Raw genomic sequence first — 19,599 nt, forward strand, 5'->3', positions numbered from 1 at the left:
CGTTTGGAAATGTATGTATGCATGCATGCATGTATTATGTATGTATGTATATAGAGAAGTGGACGGACATTGGCATAGTGTGAAAGCGGCCAAATGGCTGTGGTGTGAAAACGTCCAAATGGGGGGCGTGATGGGTCTGCTGTTGGGTCACGTGGAGTATCTGCTGCTGCTATGAAGGTTTTAGTAAGAGAAGAGACTAGAAAGAGGGAGTAGAAGAGCTTGAAACAAGAGATTAGTGCCCTGATTAGATCAGATGAGAGTGATTAGGGAGTGGTTTAAGGATCACTCGTGAAGAAGAATTTAAACAAAATGGACGGTACTAATCCCAATCTTGTGATCAATGATATGGACAAGCATGCGGATGATGGTAACTTGACACATCTAATGAAATCCAGCGCCATAGCTAGCAGCAGATCAGGTGGAGGCCGTAGCAGTGGGCCTTTGCCTGTTTCATCGGTGAACCATCTCTCGATGCTCTGTTCTTCGGTCGAGAAATCGTCGTCTTTCTACAAAGACATCCTCGGCTTCATTCCGGTGAAGCGACCCGGAGCCTTGGGCTCCCGGGGTGCATGGTATGTATGTATGTATGTAAGGATTTGTGTCCTTATTTTTACAAGATTAATTATGATTCCTTATATTAGGTGTAATTATTCTATAATAATTTAGAGTTAATTTCCTTCTGGCTAGAATCAAACTATCTCATGTATTGATTCTATGATTTAAATTGTTCCTGTTGGATGTCCACTGCGTAGCCATGTTTTCCATTCGATTCACTTGATTCACCCCTCTTCTGTCCAGTTTATCGATACCATTATTTCGTACTTAACACTAACTTAAATCGTTTGTGGTGTATGTTAGTCGAATATTTGAACATTATTGTATCAAATTAGACGTCAAAAGGGTATTGATCTCAGTTTGTGGAACGTTAATGATGATTAGTACCAATTTATCTAGAGAAATCAAATAACAATATTAGTAGTAATTGCTTAGGAAATCGTGGGGTTTGGGTAATGTCTTGTGATTGTGAGTTTCAGTGATGAATGTGCTCTTTGTTTTCTGATCATAAATCGGAAGGTACTGGTTCCAATATGTTTTTTATTAGACTTAATGTTTCCCATCAAATATGAGTTAAATTAATTTTCCAATTCAAATGAAAAAAAAAAAACTCGAAACTGTGGTTAATTAATAAACCTATCGGTCTTTATCGATTAAAGAGAAAATAAACTAAAAAAATGTGCTTAAATTTCTTTTTAATGTTGTTGAAGGTTTCTGGTAAAATGCCTGTGGAAAAATGGCTGGCCAAATAAAATCAAAACTAACTAGAAAATGAGGTAAATTTGATCAAAACAATGATAAACCAGAGAATTTGCGGTGTGGAATCTGGATAGAAATGGGTAATGCACGAATTGTGGGTTTGATGAATCATGAATGATTTGATAGATATGTTTTTCAGGGAGTTAATCTAAAGGTGATTTGCTAAATCGAATACTGTGTATGTTTGGGGTTAATTTTTACTCTTTCCTATGTTAAATGTGTAGGAGTTCCATTAATGGATGTCTTCTCTTCTGGGTGGATGTATAGCAGGTTCATGAATGGGGGTGTGTTTTCTTTTCGGGTTAATTTATAGGCTTCTCGGTGTGCTCTTTCTCGCCAGTTAATTGTACATACTACTCATGAATCTATCTGTTTCTGTTTTTTCTTTCCTGGTTCTGTTAATTTGATAGGCTTTTCAATTATGGGCTAGGCATCCACTTGATCCAAGCTTCCGAACCTCTGCCGAAGAAGAAGACGAAGGACATTACTCCTAAAGACAGTCACCTCTCCTTCCAAGTAAGAGCCTAATGCTCGAATTGCAAACGCCGAGTAATTTCTATGTTCGATTGTTATATTGAGCTTGAAATTTTGTTTTATTAATTGATCAATGTTGGTTACATTGCAATTGTGTCGAATATCAATGCATGTGATAGATCAATGTTTAAAGCACGAAATATGAGTACGTATATAGTTTTCACAAAAAGAGTAGCTTCACATGTGTATATCAAATGCCATATAATCAATCGTTGCTCATAATGTAAATGTGTATCAATGCTTGTAGCGTAAATGTGTCTATCAATGCTTGTAGCACAAGTGTATCGGTCAAAGCTTGTAATGTAAGTGTGTCAACACAAAGTATAAGTGCATGTAGTTTATTAATGTTAGTAATGTAAATGTGTCGGACGCATACTAGATTTAAAGAGAGCTTCAATTTTGTTATGCATATGATTAGACTTTGAATGTAGTTTGATTAATGTGTGTCATGAAGTAAAGTGGTCTGTATCCTTAGTTCGTAGATAAATGTTTTAGGTTCTACGAGCATGCTGCGTGGAAATTTTTGTCTACATCAATTTGTGTAAAATAAAAAGCCTAAAACGTTTTACCAGACATTGATTTGTCGAATTTCGAGAGAATACAAGTTTTCGTGTCTTTCGTGTTGGTGCTTTTTTGAGTGACCTCATTTTGTAGACAGAGTGTGAGGACTTGGGGGAGATAGAAAGACGTTTAAAAGAGCTCGAGGTTCAATATCTTCGTCTAAAGGTGGAGGAAGATAACATCGAACTTGAACAAATCTTTTTCCACGATCCAGATGGCTTCATGATCGAGGTTTGCACATGTGAGAATGTGCCATTGGTACCATTGAATTCTCACTCGAGAATCAAAAGTTGGTCTTTGGATGGCAAGAATCAACGCCAAAATAGCGGCATGGAAAGGATTTAATTTCAAAAAGAAAGTGAGAAGATCGATGAAGGGTCATCAAGGTTTTCTTATGACATGTCTAAGAATATTCGTGGAAGTCTTTCGTCGAAAGTCGTGTACATACAACATATTATGCCATATGATTGGTTCACCAAGAACATGTTCTCAACTTGAATAAAGAAAGTATGAGATAAATTTGGGGAACCATAGGAATTCCAATATAGGTTTACATTAAATGATAGTGCGAAAATTGTGTTTTTTTCAAATTTTCAACGTTTTCAATGAATTGTGGATAATTTAGCTTCTCGTATAGGTGATGGAATTTCTTTAATTTGGCTTGGTTTGGCTTGAAATACAAAAGTAACTTCACATCACATTGATGACAAACTATAAGAAATCCACATTGGTGACAAACTATAAGAAAACCCTAAACCCTAAAGTATTGACAATGCGTTAAGTTACTTAGATATGGAGGTCGTAATTAGAAATGAACGTGGCAGTGTCCAATTGAAGAATCTCTTTGATGGTGCTAGGTCTCCTCTTTTGATTGTTATTCATTGCCCATCTTAAATTGTTTTTTCTTGTGTTTGATGTTTCCGTATGGCTGATAATCATGATATTTTGGTGGTGATCCATAGATTGAATGTGATTCTCTATGTTGACAAATTCCATATTCTCATTCTATGTGGATCGTCATTTGATTCCTTTTGCTATTTAAGAGTTATCTGAAAATGGCATTTGCAATCCACAATAAAGGTTTATCCATATAAAGTAGAGCATTGAAAAAGTCTAAGAAATGCATTGTCAATACACTTCTGCATTGGATTTATTAAAAATTTAAGTAGATGTCATTGATTATAGTAGCCATAACTCCTAACTTCGTGATTCACAAGAACAATCTTTCCTTAAGTTAAATGAAAAATCATAATGTTTTGGCATAGAATGGCATTACGGGTCTTTGTCCATGTTCACACCCTACGTGTGATGCATCCTGACCTACTTTTATGATTTCAACATGGTGGAAGTTCCTATGATTTTGGGCTAGGATTTAGGATTTTATGCATCCTGGCCTACTTTTATGATTTCGACAAGGTGGAAGTTCTTATGATTTTGGGCTAGGATTTAGGATTTTCTTCAGGTGTTTTTGTTGGGAACATTGATGTAAGAAATGACGTCTTTATAAGGTTGTTGCACGTGTCTTCATAAAAAGTAATTCATTCTAAGAACAAAACAAGTCTTTGGACTTTTATTCATCATTGACCATAATGTGTGCTCTTGGTCAAAACCTTGTTTCACGAATCTCAACTCAATCAAAACTGTAAATCATACAATTTTGCATATTTCTTGAAGGGCCATTCCATGACACGTTAATTTTCCCTATGCAAACATTGGTACAGTAAAGGCAGTTAATATTATTCTCATCATATATGTATATGGAATGTATGCTACATCTGTGTTGCTCAAAAGAGGTTATTTCTGAAAGTGCAAATCACACAAACCATGAAGTTCATTTCTCGTTGCTTTGTGAATTCAACTCAAGATCATTCATCTATCATTATTGTTGCATAACTCAAGAATTTACTAGCTTGTGATCAGAAATTGACTTGCATATGATCCAAACCTATGACAAATCTCTTCCATAAATCCATATATAGCATATACAAATGTGCTACAGTTTTGCAACTAATCAAAGCACAAATAAATACGTTGTTTTTATAATGGCTGCTTCAAAAAACAGAATACCTCACCCATTCTATAATGGTGGATTTCCTGCACATGGACACAAACATATGACAATGTCTCCCACAAAACCCATTTAACATACAAAATATGCTGCAAACTTGCAACTGATCGGAACCACAATAGATGCTTGCTTCAAAAAACACAATAGCTCGCCCCTTTTATAATGGTTGCTTCAAAAAACACAATACCTCAAGTTACACGTCCAGTGCAATGAAATATTGTTCCCATTTTCTCAAAATATTTTCATTTTGCAATGTATTGTACCAACCACCCATTACAAAATATCATGAGTATGCACACTAATTGGTTACATTGCATTTTGACAACTGATGAAAAAAGAGGATCTTCATTAGCTCAATAAATCACTATAACATTTTGCAGTAGTGGGGCGTACTACTTCAGCAACTTCTGTCACAAAAACAAAATCTGATGGGAACCAATGCATATATATATTTATTACTTATATATAGCACGTTTGTGATGATTTTTTGCATCACAACCTTTAGGTCTTCAATTTTACATTGCATAAGTAGACCTTGAAGAGCCAAGATTATCCCCCTTTGATGAATCCGATACATTCCTTGAGCTTTCACTATTTTGTTAGAAGAACTTCACCATGCCTCGTCCCTCCACGCTAACTTTCGATGCTTGAAGCTTCTTCTTCTTGGGTGCTTTCAGTTGTTGGAGCTTCTTGTTCATCTATATATAAATAACCCACAACAATACCGAAGTTTTACACATCAAATACACAAATTCTCATCGATTTTGATAAGCCAAAAGAAAGAAATAGTGATCTCTCAGCAAATAATCCATATTGATTTGAACTGAACCTTCAGTCTACGTTCATCTACTCGTTGTTGCTTTGCACGAGCCCGTATCTCATCTGGATCAATTTTTGAGAGTGGACGAACAACAAAGTCCAATGGCAAAGCTTCAGGTCTTGATGCATGCTGCCTATAGCCTGGTTGACCTGGTTTTGGACCCCTGTTGTTAAAAGCCAAAGCAATGACAAAAAACCCCACTTAGACTCATTTGATTTTAATGTAGGTAAGGAAATAATATTTCACTAAATTCAGATTCAATAAGATAAATAAATAAAGAAGTGTAAACATTTTACAGGAGACAATGGAAACCAATGGTTCAACAATTCACAAAACCTATTTCCTTGCTTTTAATGAAGTAGCGAAAAACAAGTTCCCTTCAATGGTTTTTCCAAATCGAGATAATTAAAAAAGCAAGATGGAATAGAAATAAATGAAGAAACAAATTTTGTTTGTTTGTTTTTCCAAATCAAGATAAATTAAAAAACAAGATGGAATGGAAATAAACAAACGCATGGAGAAAAGTCTACATACTCTGAACTTTCCATTAGGTCCAGATCATCACCACCTCGTGAGTCAAACCTGTGGGCTGCTTTCATTGCAGGCCTGCAATTAAAAAAGAGGATCATATCAGACACCACTTCATGAAAATATGTGTAAAGTATAATATTCGTGATGTTACAAATTACTCACTTTTTTGTAGGTGGTCTTGGTGGAGGTGGCCTTTCATCATCAAAATTACGGAGCTCTTCATATCTCGTACTCTTTTGGAATATGGGACGACTCTGAATAATTATTATGTCCAATTAGAAATGAACCACGTTATAAATATGGAAAAAGAATTCTGATGTTATAATGGATTCATCATCAATATTATGCAAATTTATAGCATGTATTAAACATCAATATTTTTCAATTTTTTTAACATGTTTTAAGCATTGCCACACACCTCAATTTCATTTTTACTCAATTTCATGTGCTTAGTTATTCTAAACACATTAAAGCTTCCAAACATGTGGACTTCTATTAGTATTCCAGAAATTTACGAGATCTCACCAATCAAGAAACTTGGAATATCATTGGGTATTTACAAACTTGACAAACCAATCAAAACCCTCTCCTCGTCAAATACAGAGATTAACTTCTCTATATTTCTTTTTCTGAACCCCAATTTTAGACTAAAACACCATATCTAGTTTTTTTCGTGCATAATGCGATTAAATCGTTTATGCGGCACATAGATCATAAAAGACACGCACAATAAACAATCAATGTTAAAAATAATTTGATACAAACACTCACCCACTTATCAACCAAGTCCCTTGCCAGTTTTCTGTTGGCTGAACCCTCCTCATCAGATTTTGAAAGGAACATTATAACCTGAAATTACAATCCCATAACATCAGCATCATCTTCTTTAAGAAGTTTTACAATGATAAAATATATGTTTTTCACCTTTCCAAGTCCACTCTTTTTAAGTTGCTCCCTCCTCTCAAAGAGTTCCACATCAATTGGTAACTGCAATTTACAATAAACAGTTAATAAATTAGTGGCCATCTTTCATGAGAAATTTGTTACAATTCAACTCCAGGGCACAAAAATCAGATCGTTTTATTTGATCACTGGGAGAGAGAGAGAGAGAGAGAGAGAGAAATGTACTATTTAAAATCTAATGTGACTCTATTAGAGATCATATCTCCCTCTCTCTCTCACTCAGTTGCCACTGTGTCCATAGAATTAGCATATGATCTAGACTCGAACTGCCTCATCAAAAAAAGTACATTATTTGTACATTTTCTTCTAGATTTTTTGTATATGCCAACTCCAACCATCCACCTTCCAATATTGTAGAGGAAGAATGATAAAGACAATAAAAGTGAAATGTACTTCAAGGTTGGGAACTGTAATTTTCTCCTTCCTTTTCAAAGCCTCAAGTTCTCTCATTTTAACTTGAAGAGGACTGTTTTTGGACCACATTAAGTAACAGTTGGAAGTACTAATACTCTAGAAACAACAATTACCTCTGTGAGAAGCTTCAATAATGCTGAACGAATTGTCATATTTGGTAATGAGCCATCAGGTAGAGGTTCCAACCAGATTTTTAAGACAGAAAGGACTCCTCTATCGAGAAATTCCTGCTGCAATTGTCTCCTGCAAGGTGGAAATTAACAAATCCTAAATTAAATGCTATACTAAGAACACACTTCAACCAAAATAATGATCACAGCTTTGTTCACCATATTAAACCATGAACTCTTTACCTCTAGATCAAGAGAACAGATATACTTACTTTGACAGTATATTAATAAGTGAGGGAAGCGATTCCAACTTATTGATCGCTGGTTTTGATTGCCTATTCAACTCTGCATCTTCTTCAGCAGCCACTTCAAGCCGAGCAATGAATTGCTCCACAAGCATTGCAATTTCTTCATGTGACTTTTCATGCTTCTTCTTCCTCGACCTAGAAGACTTGAACATATTCTTCAGGTCATCCTCCTCGGCTTCTTCAGCCTGCAAAAATAATTGGCCATATCAGCCATTCCTCCTCCCTAATATATTGGCCATAACACGAACAGGAAGAACCTAAAGAAGTACCTGAGGAGCATCCCCAATGGAGCCTGCCTCATCATCACTATACCCAATTTGGTTTTCTGGATCCACTCCCGTGTCATCGATGAATGCATCATCATCTTTTGTCCGGGCACCTTCATTATCATCCTGTATGAGAATATAGCAAAAGAACTCAAATTTCAGAAGCGTCATATCTGAGAAGCAGAAGAACAGAAAAATCATTGAAAGCATTAAAACCCATTATTAACCCTTACAGACTGCAATCCCATCACAAACCAAATTCAGGACGCTAATGACCAAATTAAAATACTACAATGGTTAGTCCCATCCTACAAACAAAGTAAGAACCTTTTACCAGATTGACAACCTAAGATCCCAATACAAACCAACTGAGTAGTAGAAGCCCAAAATTAACTGAAATAAGCAGACCAAGACCCCATCATTAATCAAAGTAGGAACATGACAATCCCATCAGTCCCCAAAAGTTAACAGGACATGGACCCAACCCCATCACTTACCACATGGAGAACACAAGGATCCCATACTAGGAATGTGAGAACCCCATCACGCACCACACTAGGAACATGAAAATCTCATCATTCAACAAATTAGGAACACAAAGAACACTATAATTAGCTAGAAAACTCATTACTAATCAAATTAAACTAAACTCTCATCATTAATAAAAATCACACCAAGTCCAACCAGAATTACCTCAGACTCATTACCAGCGACAGAATCCCACATTTCTTTCACTTCTCGGTCTCCACGGCGGCTGAGCTTTGGAGGAGGAGATACAGGCCTTTCCCTCTTCTTACTGTTTTTGGAGAACTTAGAAATCTTATTGCTTGTCATTTCCAGCTTCCCTTTAGCCTTCAAAGACTCCCTCAAAAGCTTCTCTTTCCTTATCTTCTTGTTTAAATCTTCTTCTTCTTCTTCATCAATGAAAGTTCCGCCGGCATCTTTTTCTTCTCCTTCTTCTTCATCATTATTATTAGCACCAGAGACAGAGGATGATGGATTCTCTCTCGAAGTTTTCTTGATCAATCTCTTTCTTGGCTTAGGTTTCGACGCATCCAAAGGTTCTTTGGTGAAATCTTCGTCTTCATCTTCATGTTGTGAACTATTGTTGTCTTCCCCAGGATCCGGTGACAGTTCTCTGTCAGAGGGCATGTCAGGATCAAAAATGGGCTCTCCTTCTTCATCAAAATCACCCCTGCCAAGGAAATTCTTTTCGGGTTAACAGATATAAGGAAAAACAGAAACAAAAAAAAACTAGTTCTAGGGCAGAAAGGACGACCCAAATTCCATGGCTCACAGAAATTACAAATGAGAGAACAAATAAATGGGTCGGTAAGGAAACCCGATTCTGAGACAGAAAGAAAGAAACCCAGTTTCCAAAGGAGAAAGAACAACTCTCGTGACTTGTATGAGAGGAAATCCAAAATCTAGGACATAAAAGAAAACCCTATTTCTTCATTCAAGTTACACATAGTGAAGTATGTTTTTAGGGAGTAACCCTAATCTACGGCGGAGAGAAGAAAAGTAAGATAGAAGGAAAACCCTAATTCAAAGGCAGAAAAAAAAAATCTAGCAGAATATATCGGTATAAGTCGTGCAGATAGGGTTGTTTGAAGATAAAAGACGAGAAAATTTTAATTTGAAGACACAAATAGTTTACCAGTCCATGGCTAAAAAAAAATGGGAAACACTGTCGAAAATAGAAAGAAAGAATACAGAGGAGATACAAAGAGAAAGAGAAAAGATAGAAACTTCTTGACAAACGTCTATGGCACAGAAACAGAAACAACACAAAAAAACTAAACTAAAGTGAAACACAGAGAAAGAGATTCATGGCTACGAAAATGTAACTGAAGACATATAGTCGCAATTATAACCCTAATACCAAACATGGAGATAGGGACAGAGACAGGAGGAGAAAACACTCATATTTGTGAGCGGTCGAAAAGCTTCCGGATCCATAGCTATGGGGTGAAATACAAGAAAAGAAATAAAGCAAAACCCTAAAATAAAATCTATAGAGAGAGGGAGATGGACTGATACGGCACAGAAGGAAAAGAAACAAAAGAAAGGAGACCCTAATTCGATGGGGAGCAGGAAGCTTACCGATTCATGGCGATGGCGAGTGCGAATTGCAGGAGGAGAGATGTGAAGAAATCAATCAATTGGAGGCAGGGGCAGGGAGGGGAGCTTTTATAGTGAAATTCAGGAAATACAGTAGTATTTCTATATAGATACTTTTCTCTGTTCTTCTTCGTATGGACATATATGTATACTCATATGGCTAAATGTCCGGCCATACCATACCATACCATACCATACCATACCATACCATACCATACCATACCATACCATACCATACCATACCATACCATACCATACCATACCATACCATACCATACCATACCATACCATACCATGCCATACCATGCCATACCATGCCATACCATGCCATACCATACCATACCATACCATACCATACCATACCATACCATACCATACCCTACCATACCATGCCATACCGTACCATACCATGCCATACCACACCGTACCATACCATACCATATCATCACATGCCCATTTCCTCGAGCCGGCTGCTTGTGTGCCCATTAGTAGCAACATCCATTGGCCACGCGCAAATGTTTCTGCCCCCCATCGCTCCATCCATTTGTATCGTGACCCCATCCGACACGTCCATTCCTAGCCTACCACATCCTGAGATGTTACAGCCTCGACAATCTCCCTGTTGTTCGGGATGCTCCATTCACAATCATTTCTGCCTCACGATGTTAATACAATCAACCAAGACGCCTACTTGTGCCTCTTATCCCTTTTTGTTGGCTCGTTTCCACTCCTTTAGCTTGTGTGGAGATCCTGTGGCACATTCACAATCATTTGTGCCTTGCGATGTTAATACAATCAACCCAAAACGCCTACTTGTGCCTCTTGTCCCTTTTGTTGGCTCGTTTCCACTCCTTTAGCTTGTGTGGAGATCCTGCATGCTTTTTTGTAACAATATGATTTTGATACCTAGTTCCGAATTTTTCTATCGATAACGCATGAACCTTATGAGACCTAAAAAATGGACGATCCTTTGGATTACATGGTTTGCATCCATACAACTCGAGCCATGATCGTTTTACGATGTAATAAATCACACTTCGTCTCTTGATGAGTAGCATTTCTCTTTGTGAGTTAGTTTGTGGATATAACACAAATCAAATGATGGGAATGACATATTTTGACTTGTACGTTGGATAGTTTATGTTTGAAAAAATAGTTGTGTTTAGGATGTAGCTTATTGGATATATTGAATTCTTATGGGGCCACAAATGCAACACAATCTTAGGAGAGGAGCACACGAGCCTTTAAAACAATAGTTTCTCATATGATCCATGACATTGGTCACTCTATTCTTTTACCCAAGGACAAGATCCAAGGAAAGTGTAAAAGACTAACACCTCTACAAATCCACCAACTCTTGTAACGATATTACCATGACTCATTGAAAACCCAACGCTAATACCATAATTTTTCAATGATTGAATGCTCTTACATTGGATCTTCAACCACGGAAATGGATAAGAAATAGCCCCAACATGGAACAAAATTGTAGGATATAAGAAATCATTAAAAGTTCCAAACGAGAAGGCATGGCATTTGGCATGTTGCAAGAGACAGGCAAGTGGTGGGGAAAACAAGATTATTAGAAACCAGAAACCTCATTCACTTCATGGCCCAACTAAAACCTCGAACCACATTAGTCCATCCTCAAAGTAACTCGGTCCGCCCTAATTTTTGAAGTCAAATATTATTAGTGTCAAAAAACATGTATTTTTATTGCGCAATTGATGTGGATCATGATTAGCCAATTGGTGATAATTTTGGCCAAGGGATACGTCTTTGCTAATGCACAAACTTGTAAGTGTTTGTGGGTTAGTTTTGACATGAATCAATATTAGAAGGCAACATCGATTCGGTTCAACACTCTAAAAGGGTTAATTAGTTCATTAACAACTAAGATGTTGTGAAATGAGATGGGTTATTCTTAATTGAACACAACGTAGAAATGGCATTCCCGATTACGTGACACTGTGTGTATCAAGTGTTGCTCGAGTGGGCCACATTAGCAAAGGATAAAAAACTTTGAAACAACTTTGAAAGGTTGGTGAGGCCAAGGGTCAACCAATCTATTATGTCAAAACTTACTTTCCTTGGGGCAAATTTGACTCTCTCTCTCTTCTCTCTCTCTTTGTCTCTCTCAGGACCTTTGGGCATACCATGTTGCATCCCTAATTATCCAGATGCTTACGGTAGATGAAATGCCTCAAGTAGTTTCGGCTCTCGTAAAGTAAAGTGCGTTGGATAGGTTTTTGGGAAATATTTGTTTTTCAGATTTCCCTTCCCTTCCATGTAAGGATGTATACGACCGACTTGCTCAAAATACCAGACCACGCACATGACCGAGTTAGGTGAGAATGGAGCACAGAGAGGTGTCAAGCAGATTGTCACATCTCTACGAAAGGGCTATTTGCCAAGGAAACAACAGACATGCGCGGTGGCATTATTCATGGGGATCCTGGATAATGTGGGGAAAATGCTCGCCCATCGGATGGGCGACACATGGCAGATTGGACGGACGGACGGAAGGTTACTGCTTCTTCGGTGAACGAAAACCGGCCGATCGGACGAGAGAGAGCCTCGGGGGAGGTTTCTGTCCGTCAGATGGAGGACGACACGTGGCGGATCGGACGGCGTTGACGGGGTGTGTGTCCACGCCCGAGATCGACGGCGGCCGATGGACGCCACGTGGCGGCTCGGATCCGACGGCTCAGGCCGGGCGTTTCGGGCGTGCATCGGATGGGCGCCACGTGGCGGATCGGACGGTGCAGGCGGAGCGTTCATATATTTTGGCATGCCACGGCATTCTTTCCACTCCTCTCGCAGGGGTTAGCCTTCTGCGCTTGCGTTCCTGCTTCCTCTCTCTCTCTCTCTCTCTCTCTCTCTGTGTGTCAAAACCCTAACCCTAACACCGCCTTTGTCTGCCTCCACCCAGAAGAGATCTGTCTTTCCTTCACTTCTCGACAGACAAATCAAAGGAACAAGGAAGGAAAGTAAAAAAGAAAAGAAACAGACAAGAGAAGTGAAGAAAAAGGAGAGGAACAGAAGAAACGAAAGAAAGAATGATGCAGACCTCAGTCGTAGCTCCATCTCTTGCCCCGCAACAGATCCCTCAACCTTCTCAGTCCCAACAGTATCTTCAGCGTTTCCAATATGCCCCTCAGTCACCCGAAGATGTGAGAACTCTGTGGATCGGAGATTTGCAGTATTGGATGGATGAGAATTACATCTCCAATTGTTTTCTTCACACTGGTGAGGTATGCCTTTTTTCAATTTTATTTGTTTTTTTATATTTGTGTCACTGTTCATTTAATTGTGGTTGATCTTGTCTTTTCTCCTTCGTCCCCCTTCTTCTTCCTTGCATTTGCGATTGTTCAAGTACTTGTCTTATTCTTTTTTCTTCCTTGATCAAATTGGATTTCATAATATATACCCATTTGTTTACGAAACTTGGATCAATTAAATAAGTTTTATGTGAGGAATTACACTCGTATGTTGGGTGCATTATATTGGAAAAATGTAAGAGATACAAGTTACTGTTTAAGCCAAAAGGCGTTCTATTGTTGATATTGCTCTATATTTGAAATCAGTTAATAGGGATTTGTATTGTTCAGAATAATGTGAATTTTGGGAACAATGACCTCATATGCATTTTTGTGCGCTTGTTTGGATGACGTATATCTGTGATGAGAAACACAATTTTGTTACATATCAGAAAGTGAGAAAAGTTTGGCTTTCATTACTGATATTGATGTGCATTCACGTCATCGTGGTATGTCTTCATATATGCACTTGTTTGAACATATTTGATGTATTATGCCAGTGGAATCTGGATAAATGACCTACATTAGGGCTGCAGTCATAGATTTGCAAAAACCCTTTGGCTTTCTATTGTTGACATTGATGTGAAATGTGAATCGGGTCCATAGGTATTTCTATTGGTAATATCATTGAAGATCGTTAACCCGTAGTGGAATTGTGTTCATAGGGATTTCTAATGTTGATGTTGATGTGAGATATCAACCAGGACTTACTATTTATTTGTTTGTGCTTATGGGATGATGGCACGAGATTTGCATCTTTGGAAGAAATTTGAGTGACCTATAATAAGGCTGAAAGAATTAGTTTTCTGTGACCTGAATCCAGATCATAGAAAACCTTTAATTTGAACCCAGCGGAAGCTCTTTTTAGATTGCACTGGAAGTTTTGAATCTGAATCCAGACCCTAAATTCTGCCGAATTGCCTTAAATTAAGAGCACTAAACAAATAATTGCACTCCTTTTGGTAAACTTGTGAGTTTTTCTGAAACGGAGTAACTTGGAAGCTCATAATTTCTTTCAAATTAAGCACTGGGTATAGTTGCAAGAAATGGCCCTTGCCTTAATCAAAACCATTAAAAAACCTGTTCTTTCCCATAAATTTCAGGTTTTGTTAAAAATTTCTTGATGGTTTTAGTATGATTTCGAAAGTAGAGGCATTGAAAAGGGGCTGTAGAATTTCCAATATGGATTTGTGCCTTCCCTGCTTCTTAGTTATTTATCCAGTCTAGTCCATCAATGTCTCTGGTCTAAGTCCATTCTCCTCATCCAACAATGTATAGATTTCCCTGCTGTATTTGTTTGTTTCTATCATTGGTTGGAAAGATCTAATCAAGTCGGTTACCTTCATCGTGCAGTTGATCATAAAGCTATAAATATGTATATATTTCTTGTATTTAGGTTAAATGGAAATTATAATGAAGAACGTTCTTATCTATATTTTTGGTAGCTCACCGATATATATTCATGTCAATGTGTCTACAAAAAGAACCTGAACGTGTCCAGCTGTTTACAAATTTTGGAAATGAGGAAAGCAGTTTCCCCTGTTTACTATTGTGCTTTCAACAATACATGGAATGTTACATTAGAAGTTAAGAAACGCTGGTCTTTCTAATTATTGATACTGATGTGAAATCAGGTGATAGGAAATACTTCTTTGGACTGATAGAATGTATTTGATAATACAATATTTTAAATCTGATGCTTCTAGTCACCTGGTTTTATTTCATAGATTCATATGAGTAGGTGTTGCACATACTGTGTATGTATGTATAAGTTCAACTTAATGCGTAAAGTAACATTCAAAATAAAAAAATTCTTGATTCTTTTGAGATGGTGCTAGGTATCAACTGTCAAGATAATTAGAAACAAGCAGACGATGGCCTCAGAGGGCTATGGATTTGTGGAGTTCATTTCTCATGCTGCCGCCGAGAGGATATTGCAGACATTCAATGGTGTTATTATGCCCCAAACCGAGCAAACGTTCAGGCTTAACTGGGCTTCCTTTGGCATGGGAGAGAGACGCATGGAAGGCTCAGATCTATCCATTTTTGTTGGTGATCTTGCTTCTGATGTTACTGATTACATTCTCCAAGAGACATTCAAGTCTCGCTATGCTTCGGTGAAGGGTGCAAGGGTTGTTATTGATCCTTCCACTGGTCGTTCAAAGGGTTACGGGTTTGTTCGATTTGGCGAAGACAGTGAAAGGACCCATGCAATGACAGAAATGAATGGTGTCTACTGTTCAAGCCGACCCATGCGTATTAATATAGCAACACCAAAAAAATCTTTGGGTACACCCCAACCCAAAGGTATTTCGTTCAGCATTTTGTTCTAGAGATCTAAGTTTGGTCTTTTTCTTTTTTGATATTGGATTATTGAGATATCTTAAGCTCAATTGTTGTAGAAGAGGGCTGAGTTTTTTAGTGTTCGTATATGTTTTAAGTGTTAAGTTGCTGTCATTGGTATAGACAATTGAATATAGATTTTTTTCATAGAGAATGAAGATATTTTTAGTCCTTGTTTGGCTTAAATTTTCTTGTTCTGTTCATCCTGGTTGATAACTATGGCAGCTTAATGCCCAAAGCTTCGGAAAATACAAGTAGATTTGGCTAAGTCTCAGAAGAATATTTTGCATTTAAATGGTATATGAGGAGGCGATATTTTGCATTTAAATAATGTAAAGTATCCTGGTTTTAGTTGTCGGTCTCTAGTTTAGGTCTGGTAAATGTTTTATTGGTCTCGTGATGAGAATATACATCTTTGTAGCATTATTTCCAATTGATAGATCTTGAAAATTACAAGTGAAAGCCAATAGAAAGCTAAAATGTTTCCATTCTTAGAGGGTTAAATTACTGGCATCCATTAGTTGATAGTGCTCTCAAGCTATGACTTCCATTTGATGTATATATCAGATGTACAAGCTCCTCATGTTGTCTCATCCCAATGCCTGCAAAATATAGCATCACCAGTGGTTGCAAATAACTTCCCTAAAAGTTATATCGTCGAGTAGCTTTTTGGAGAAGAATCAAGGCAATCCTAAGATGAGGGTTATGGCATTTCCTTTTAAAGAAATACTTAGTTGATTAATTCTGAGATATTTTAATGTAGTTCTTTTTTGTGTTACAAGGGTCATACTCATTTGTCTGCAAAGGGTTAATGGATCTTACTTTGTTGCTGGTTAATTTTTCATTACAGCATCTGTTTCTCAAAACATGGCCTATAATGATGTTTCGGCTCAAGGATTTGCATCAGATAGCGATCCCAATAACACAACTGTATGCATCTATTATCTTCTTTATGCCAAATATTGCGTGGACATTTATATATCCAATTCTAAGGTCTTATTTTGAAATGGCTGAATAGTGTAGTAATCTAGATTTTTGCAACTTGGCAGGTGTTTGTTGGAGGATTGGATGCAAATGTCACGGATCAAGATCTTCGACAAGTTTTTGGTCAATATGGTGAACTAATTTCTGTGAAGATTCCAGTGGGGAAAGGTTGTGGGTTTGTTCAGTTTTCGCAAAGGTCTGTACCCCTAATGGATACATTCAGTTTCTTTTATCTGTATTCTCTCTTCATACTGTGCAAACATAGGAGCGTTTCTTCCTTTCATAGTTTTGTTTTTTTGAACTTTTTTTGCAAAGTCTGTTTTTTTACAACACACTCCATGAGTTGGAAACAATCGATTCGCAGGGCTGCTGCTGAAGAAGCTATTCAGAAGCTTCATGGAACTTCGATTGGTCAGCAAACTGTTAGGCTATCGTGGGGAAGAAGTCCTGCTAACAAGCAGGTAGAGGTATCAGCTTTTTTTTCTTGCCTATTTATATTTTTTACTTTGTCTAGGATCTGTGTCTAATGAAGATTTAATACTAAAGGCTCTAAATTCTAATCCCACCACACCCATTCTTAGAGGCATATCACAGCCTTCATATTTCTTTTTTCTCTTTACTTTATCTTATCTTAGAGCATATCCCAAGGAGATCTCATGAATTGCTTTAATTTCTCATCCCCAAAATGCTTTGTTAACGTACTGTACAAAAAAGAGGAATTTAATTTGTTAAGGCCCAAGCCTTCGTATTAGTGAAAATCCAAGGTTCTAGAAAATTTAAAACAGGAAGATAGATGTAAACAAAGCGAATTTTGATTTTTTAGAATTCCTAATGCTCATGAACATTGAATTTTTTGGGAAATTTTATTGCCTAAGAGCATGTCTGCAAAACAACATTTGGAATAGATTTAAAAAAATAATTTAAGTTAGCTCACTTCAAACTGTTATGAGGGATGTGTAGTTGGGGAAACTTTATATCTCTTCCTGTGTGTTGCATGAGAAGAAACACTATGCCAACCTCTAAACCTGGGACAACATATATTTTTTGAAACCCTAAAACGTATAGAAATACTGAGCTGATATTCCAGTTCGATAAATTTAGCCAAAATTATATGTAAGCTCTTGCTAAATTTAGCAAAATTTTCAAAAATCTTGATTGTAAAGTATTAGCAGAAAGTTTTTCACCCCCTAAGTTCTTCTTGCCTACTCTAGACGTTTGTTATGAATTTTTGTAATAGAATTTTTGTATGTGTTGCCACAAGTGTATTTATTTACAATTTTTGTATGCTCTTGATATCAGACTCAATTTGCTCCATGGGGTCAAATTCAGCCAGATGGTGCTCAGTGGAACCCTGGGTACTTTGCTTATGGGCAAGGTTATGAAGGGTATGGATATGTACCTCCTGCTCCGCAGGATGGATCCGTATATGCATATGGGAGCTATCCGGGTTATGGATATTATACTCAACAGGTAAGCTAAACTAGGTGTCAACATTTCTAGAGGTGTCATGTAGGGAGGGTCCTAGGGAGGTCAAGTTCTAAAACCTTTTTTTGAGGCTGTTTTATTCGGAGATTAATGCTTTTGAATGCAGCATTTGTACTAAATGTGATATGTTCGACACGATAGTGACAATTGGTACTCTTGATGGTATCCTATTTATTACCATTGTAAATCGTAGACTTTCCTGCATCAGAACCGGACATGGATCTTGGATCTTGCATTAGTTAATAATCGGAAGAGAAATGAGTATTAATGTTTGGATATGTGTAATGGTTTTATATGGTGATAGATGAAGTTGATTAATATGATTAGTAGAATTAGTTCTGTATATACTGGCATTATCAAAGCAAATTTACATGCCATAAAACAAATTCACCAAATCCAAGCCTAGGTTGTATCAATAGATGGTCATTGTATATTATTGTCATTGTCAAATCATGCTCGTGTTTTTCTTATGGTTCATTTTTGTCTGGTCTAAATGCCCAACTTATTTTCATATGATAAACTTGGAAGAAGCTAAGACCGTTAAGGACTGCTATCCCCATTTTATATGGCCCATGTGAAATATTGCAGCTCTTTATTTCCTAGAGACAAAATGATCATTAGGGGAGTGAACTTCAGAAAAGACAAATATGTGAATGTACTTGAAATAAGGTCACAATGATTGATAAAATAATGCCACATGGAAATGGCTTATGAATATTATTTGTGATGTGAAGACATTAGACCAACCACTGTCTTAAGGTTATGCACCATATTATCGTGTTTATACATTCATTAATGATTGTAAACCTGATCTTCCTAAAAACTGTGGGAGTAAAGTATACGTGGTGGTAAACGACATGATCTTGCCAGCTGAATTAAATGGTAAAAGAAGTTCATGCAATTTGAGCTGTAGATTTCAACATCTTTAGCTAAGATTTTGGTCCTTGAAAAATAGCCCACTACCAAGTGAGCAAATGCTTTGTAATGTAGTTCATTGTTTAGGTGTGGTGTGATATACTCAAATGTTGTGTATTGGCACGTTTTTTAATCTTTATGATATTTATAAGTTTGCATAAATAAAGACATACGATTATCTGAGATTAGCAAATAGAATTGGTTTTTAAGACTTCAGTTTTGCATATTGCACATTAACATGCTCAATTAGTGTTAATGATTAAATGTGAAAATCCCTTTTTATTTACTCAAACTCATAAATGTCATCATATCTAGGGATGTATTTGTAGTGTTTAGACACTATTAAAGTCATGACATGGCAAGAAGGGTGTGGGCTCACATATGTATGGGCATATAGTAGTAAGTTTTTGATACAGAAAAATGGATATTGAGCAATGTAGGTGTATGAAAGAAGGCAATTGCAGCAGAAATTCAGGTAGTGATTGATATTGATACAATCCACATGATTAATGCCAGAGGTAGGCGTGTAAAAAGTGAGA

The 19,599-nt window shown here is 37.1% G+C and overlaps 3 protein-coding genes across 4 annotated transcripts; 2 read left to right on the forward strand and 1 right to left on the reverse strand.

Annotated features, from left to right (window-relative positions):
- Nucleotides 1–174: 174 nt before the first annotated feature.
- On the forward strand, nt 175–2,951 carry LOC147851974 (glyoxylase I 4-like). Its single transcript, XM_087333779.1, has 3 exons — nt 175–572; nt 1,725–1,830; nt 2,503–2,951. The coding sequence occupies exons 1-3, from the start codon at nt 310–312 to the stop codon at nt 2,752–2,754; spliced, it is 621 nt and encodes a 206-aa protein (XP_087189905.1). The 5' UTR covers nt 175–309; the 3' UTR covers nt 2,755–2,951.
- A 1,852-nt stretch (nt 2,952–4,803) lies between these two features.
- On the reverse strand, nt 4,804–10,093 carry IWS1 (Transcription elongation factor (TFIIS) family protein). The gene is made up of 11 exons (XM_087334193.1): nt 9,996–10,093; nt 8,583–9,084; nt 7,893–8,015; nt 7,588–7,808; nt 7,319–7,448; nt 6,753–6,815; nt 6,600–6,677; nt 5,991–6,082; nt 5,832–5,903; nt 5,307–5,460; nt 4,804–5,175 (listed from the first exon to the last, which is right to left on the reverse strand). Exons 1-11 carry the CDS (start codon nt 10,001–10,003, stop codon nt 5,077–5,079), a joined length of 1,542 nt encoding a protein of 513 aa, XP_087190319.1. The 5' UTR covers nt 10,004–10,093; the 3' UTR covers nt 4,804–5,076.
- A 2,817-nt stretch (nt 10,094–12,910) lies between these two features.
- Nucleotides 12,911–18,417, forward strand: LOC147851976 (polyadenylate-binding protein RBP45-like). 2 transcript variants are annotated; one of them, XM_087334239.1, is made up of 6 exons: nt 12,911–13,267; nt 15,172–15,640; nt 16,527–16,606; nt 16,726–16,856; nt 17,025–17,127; nt 17,960–18,417. In XM_087334239.1, the coding sequence occupies exons 1-6, from the start codon at nt 13,073–13,075 to the stop codon at nt 18,137–18,139; spliced, it is 1,158 nt and encodes a 385-aa protein (XP_087190365.1). In that variant the 5' UTR covers nt 12,911–13,072; the 3' UTR covers nt 18,140–18,417. The 2 variants fall into 2 exon arrangements, with proteins under 2 accessions (XP_087190365.1, XP_087190366.1); XM_087334240.1 differs by having other exon boundaries at nt 17,025–17,121.
- Nucleotides 18,418–19,599: the final 1,182 nt, after the last annotated feature.

Source organism: Azolla caroliniana, unplaced genomic scaffold (assembly GCF_043228905.1).
Source record: "Azolla caroliniana isolate FFs.n. ecotype wild unplaced genomic scaffold, voAzoCaro1.0.p SCAF_18, whole genome shotgun sequence".
In the NCBI taxonomy this organism is placed as follows: Eukaryota; Viridiplantae; Streptophyta; class Polypodiopsida; order Salviniales; family Salviniaceae; genus Azolla; species Azolla caroliniana.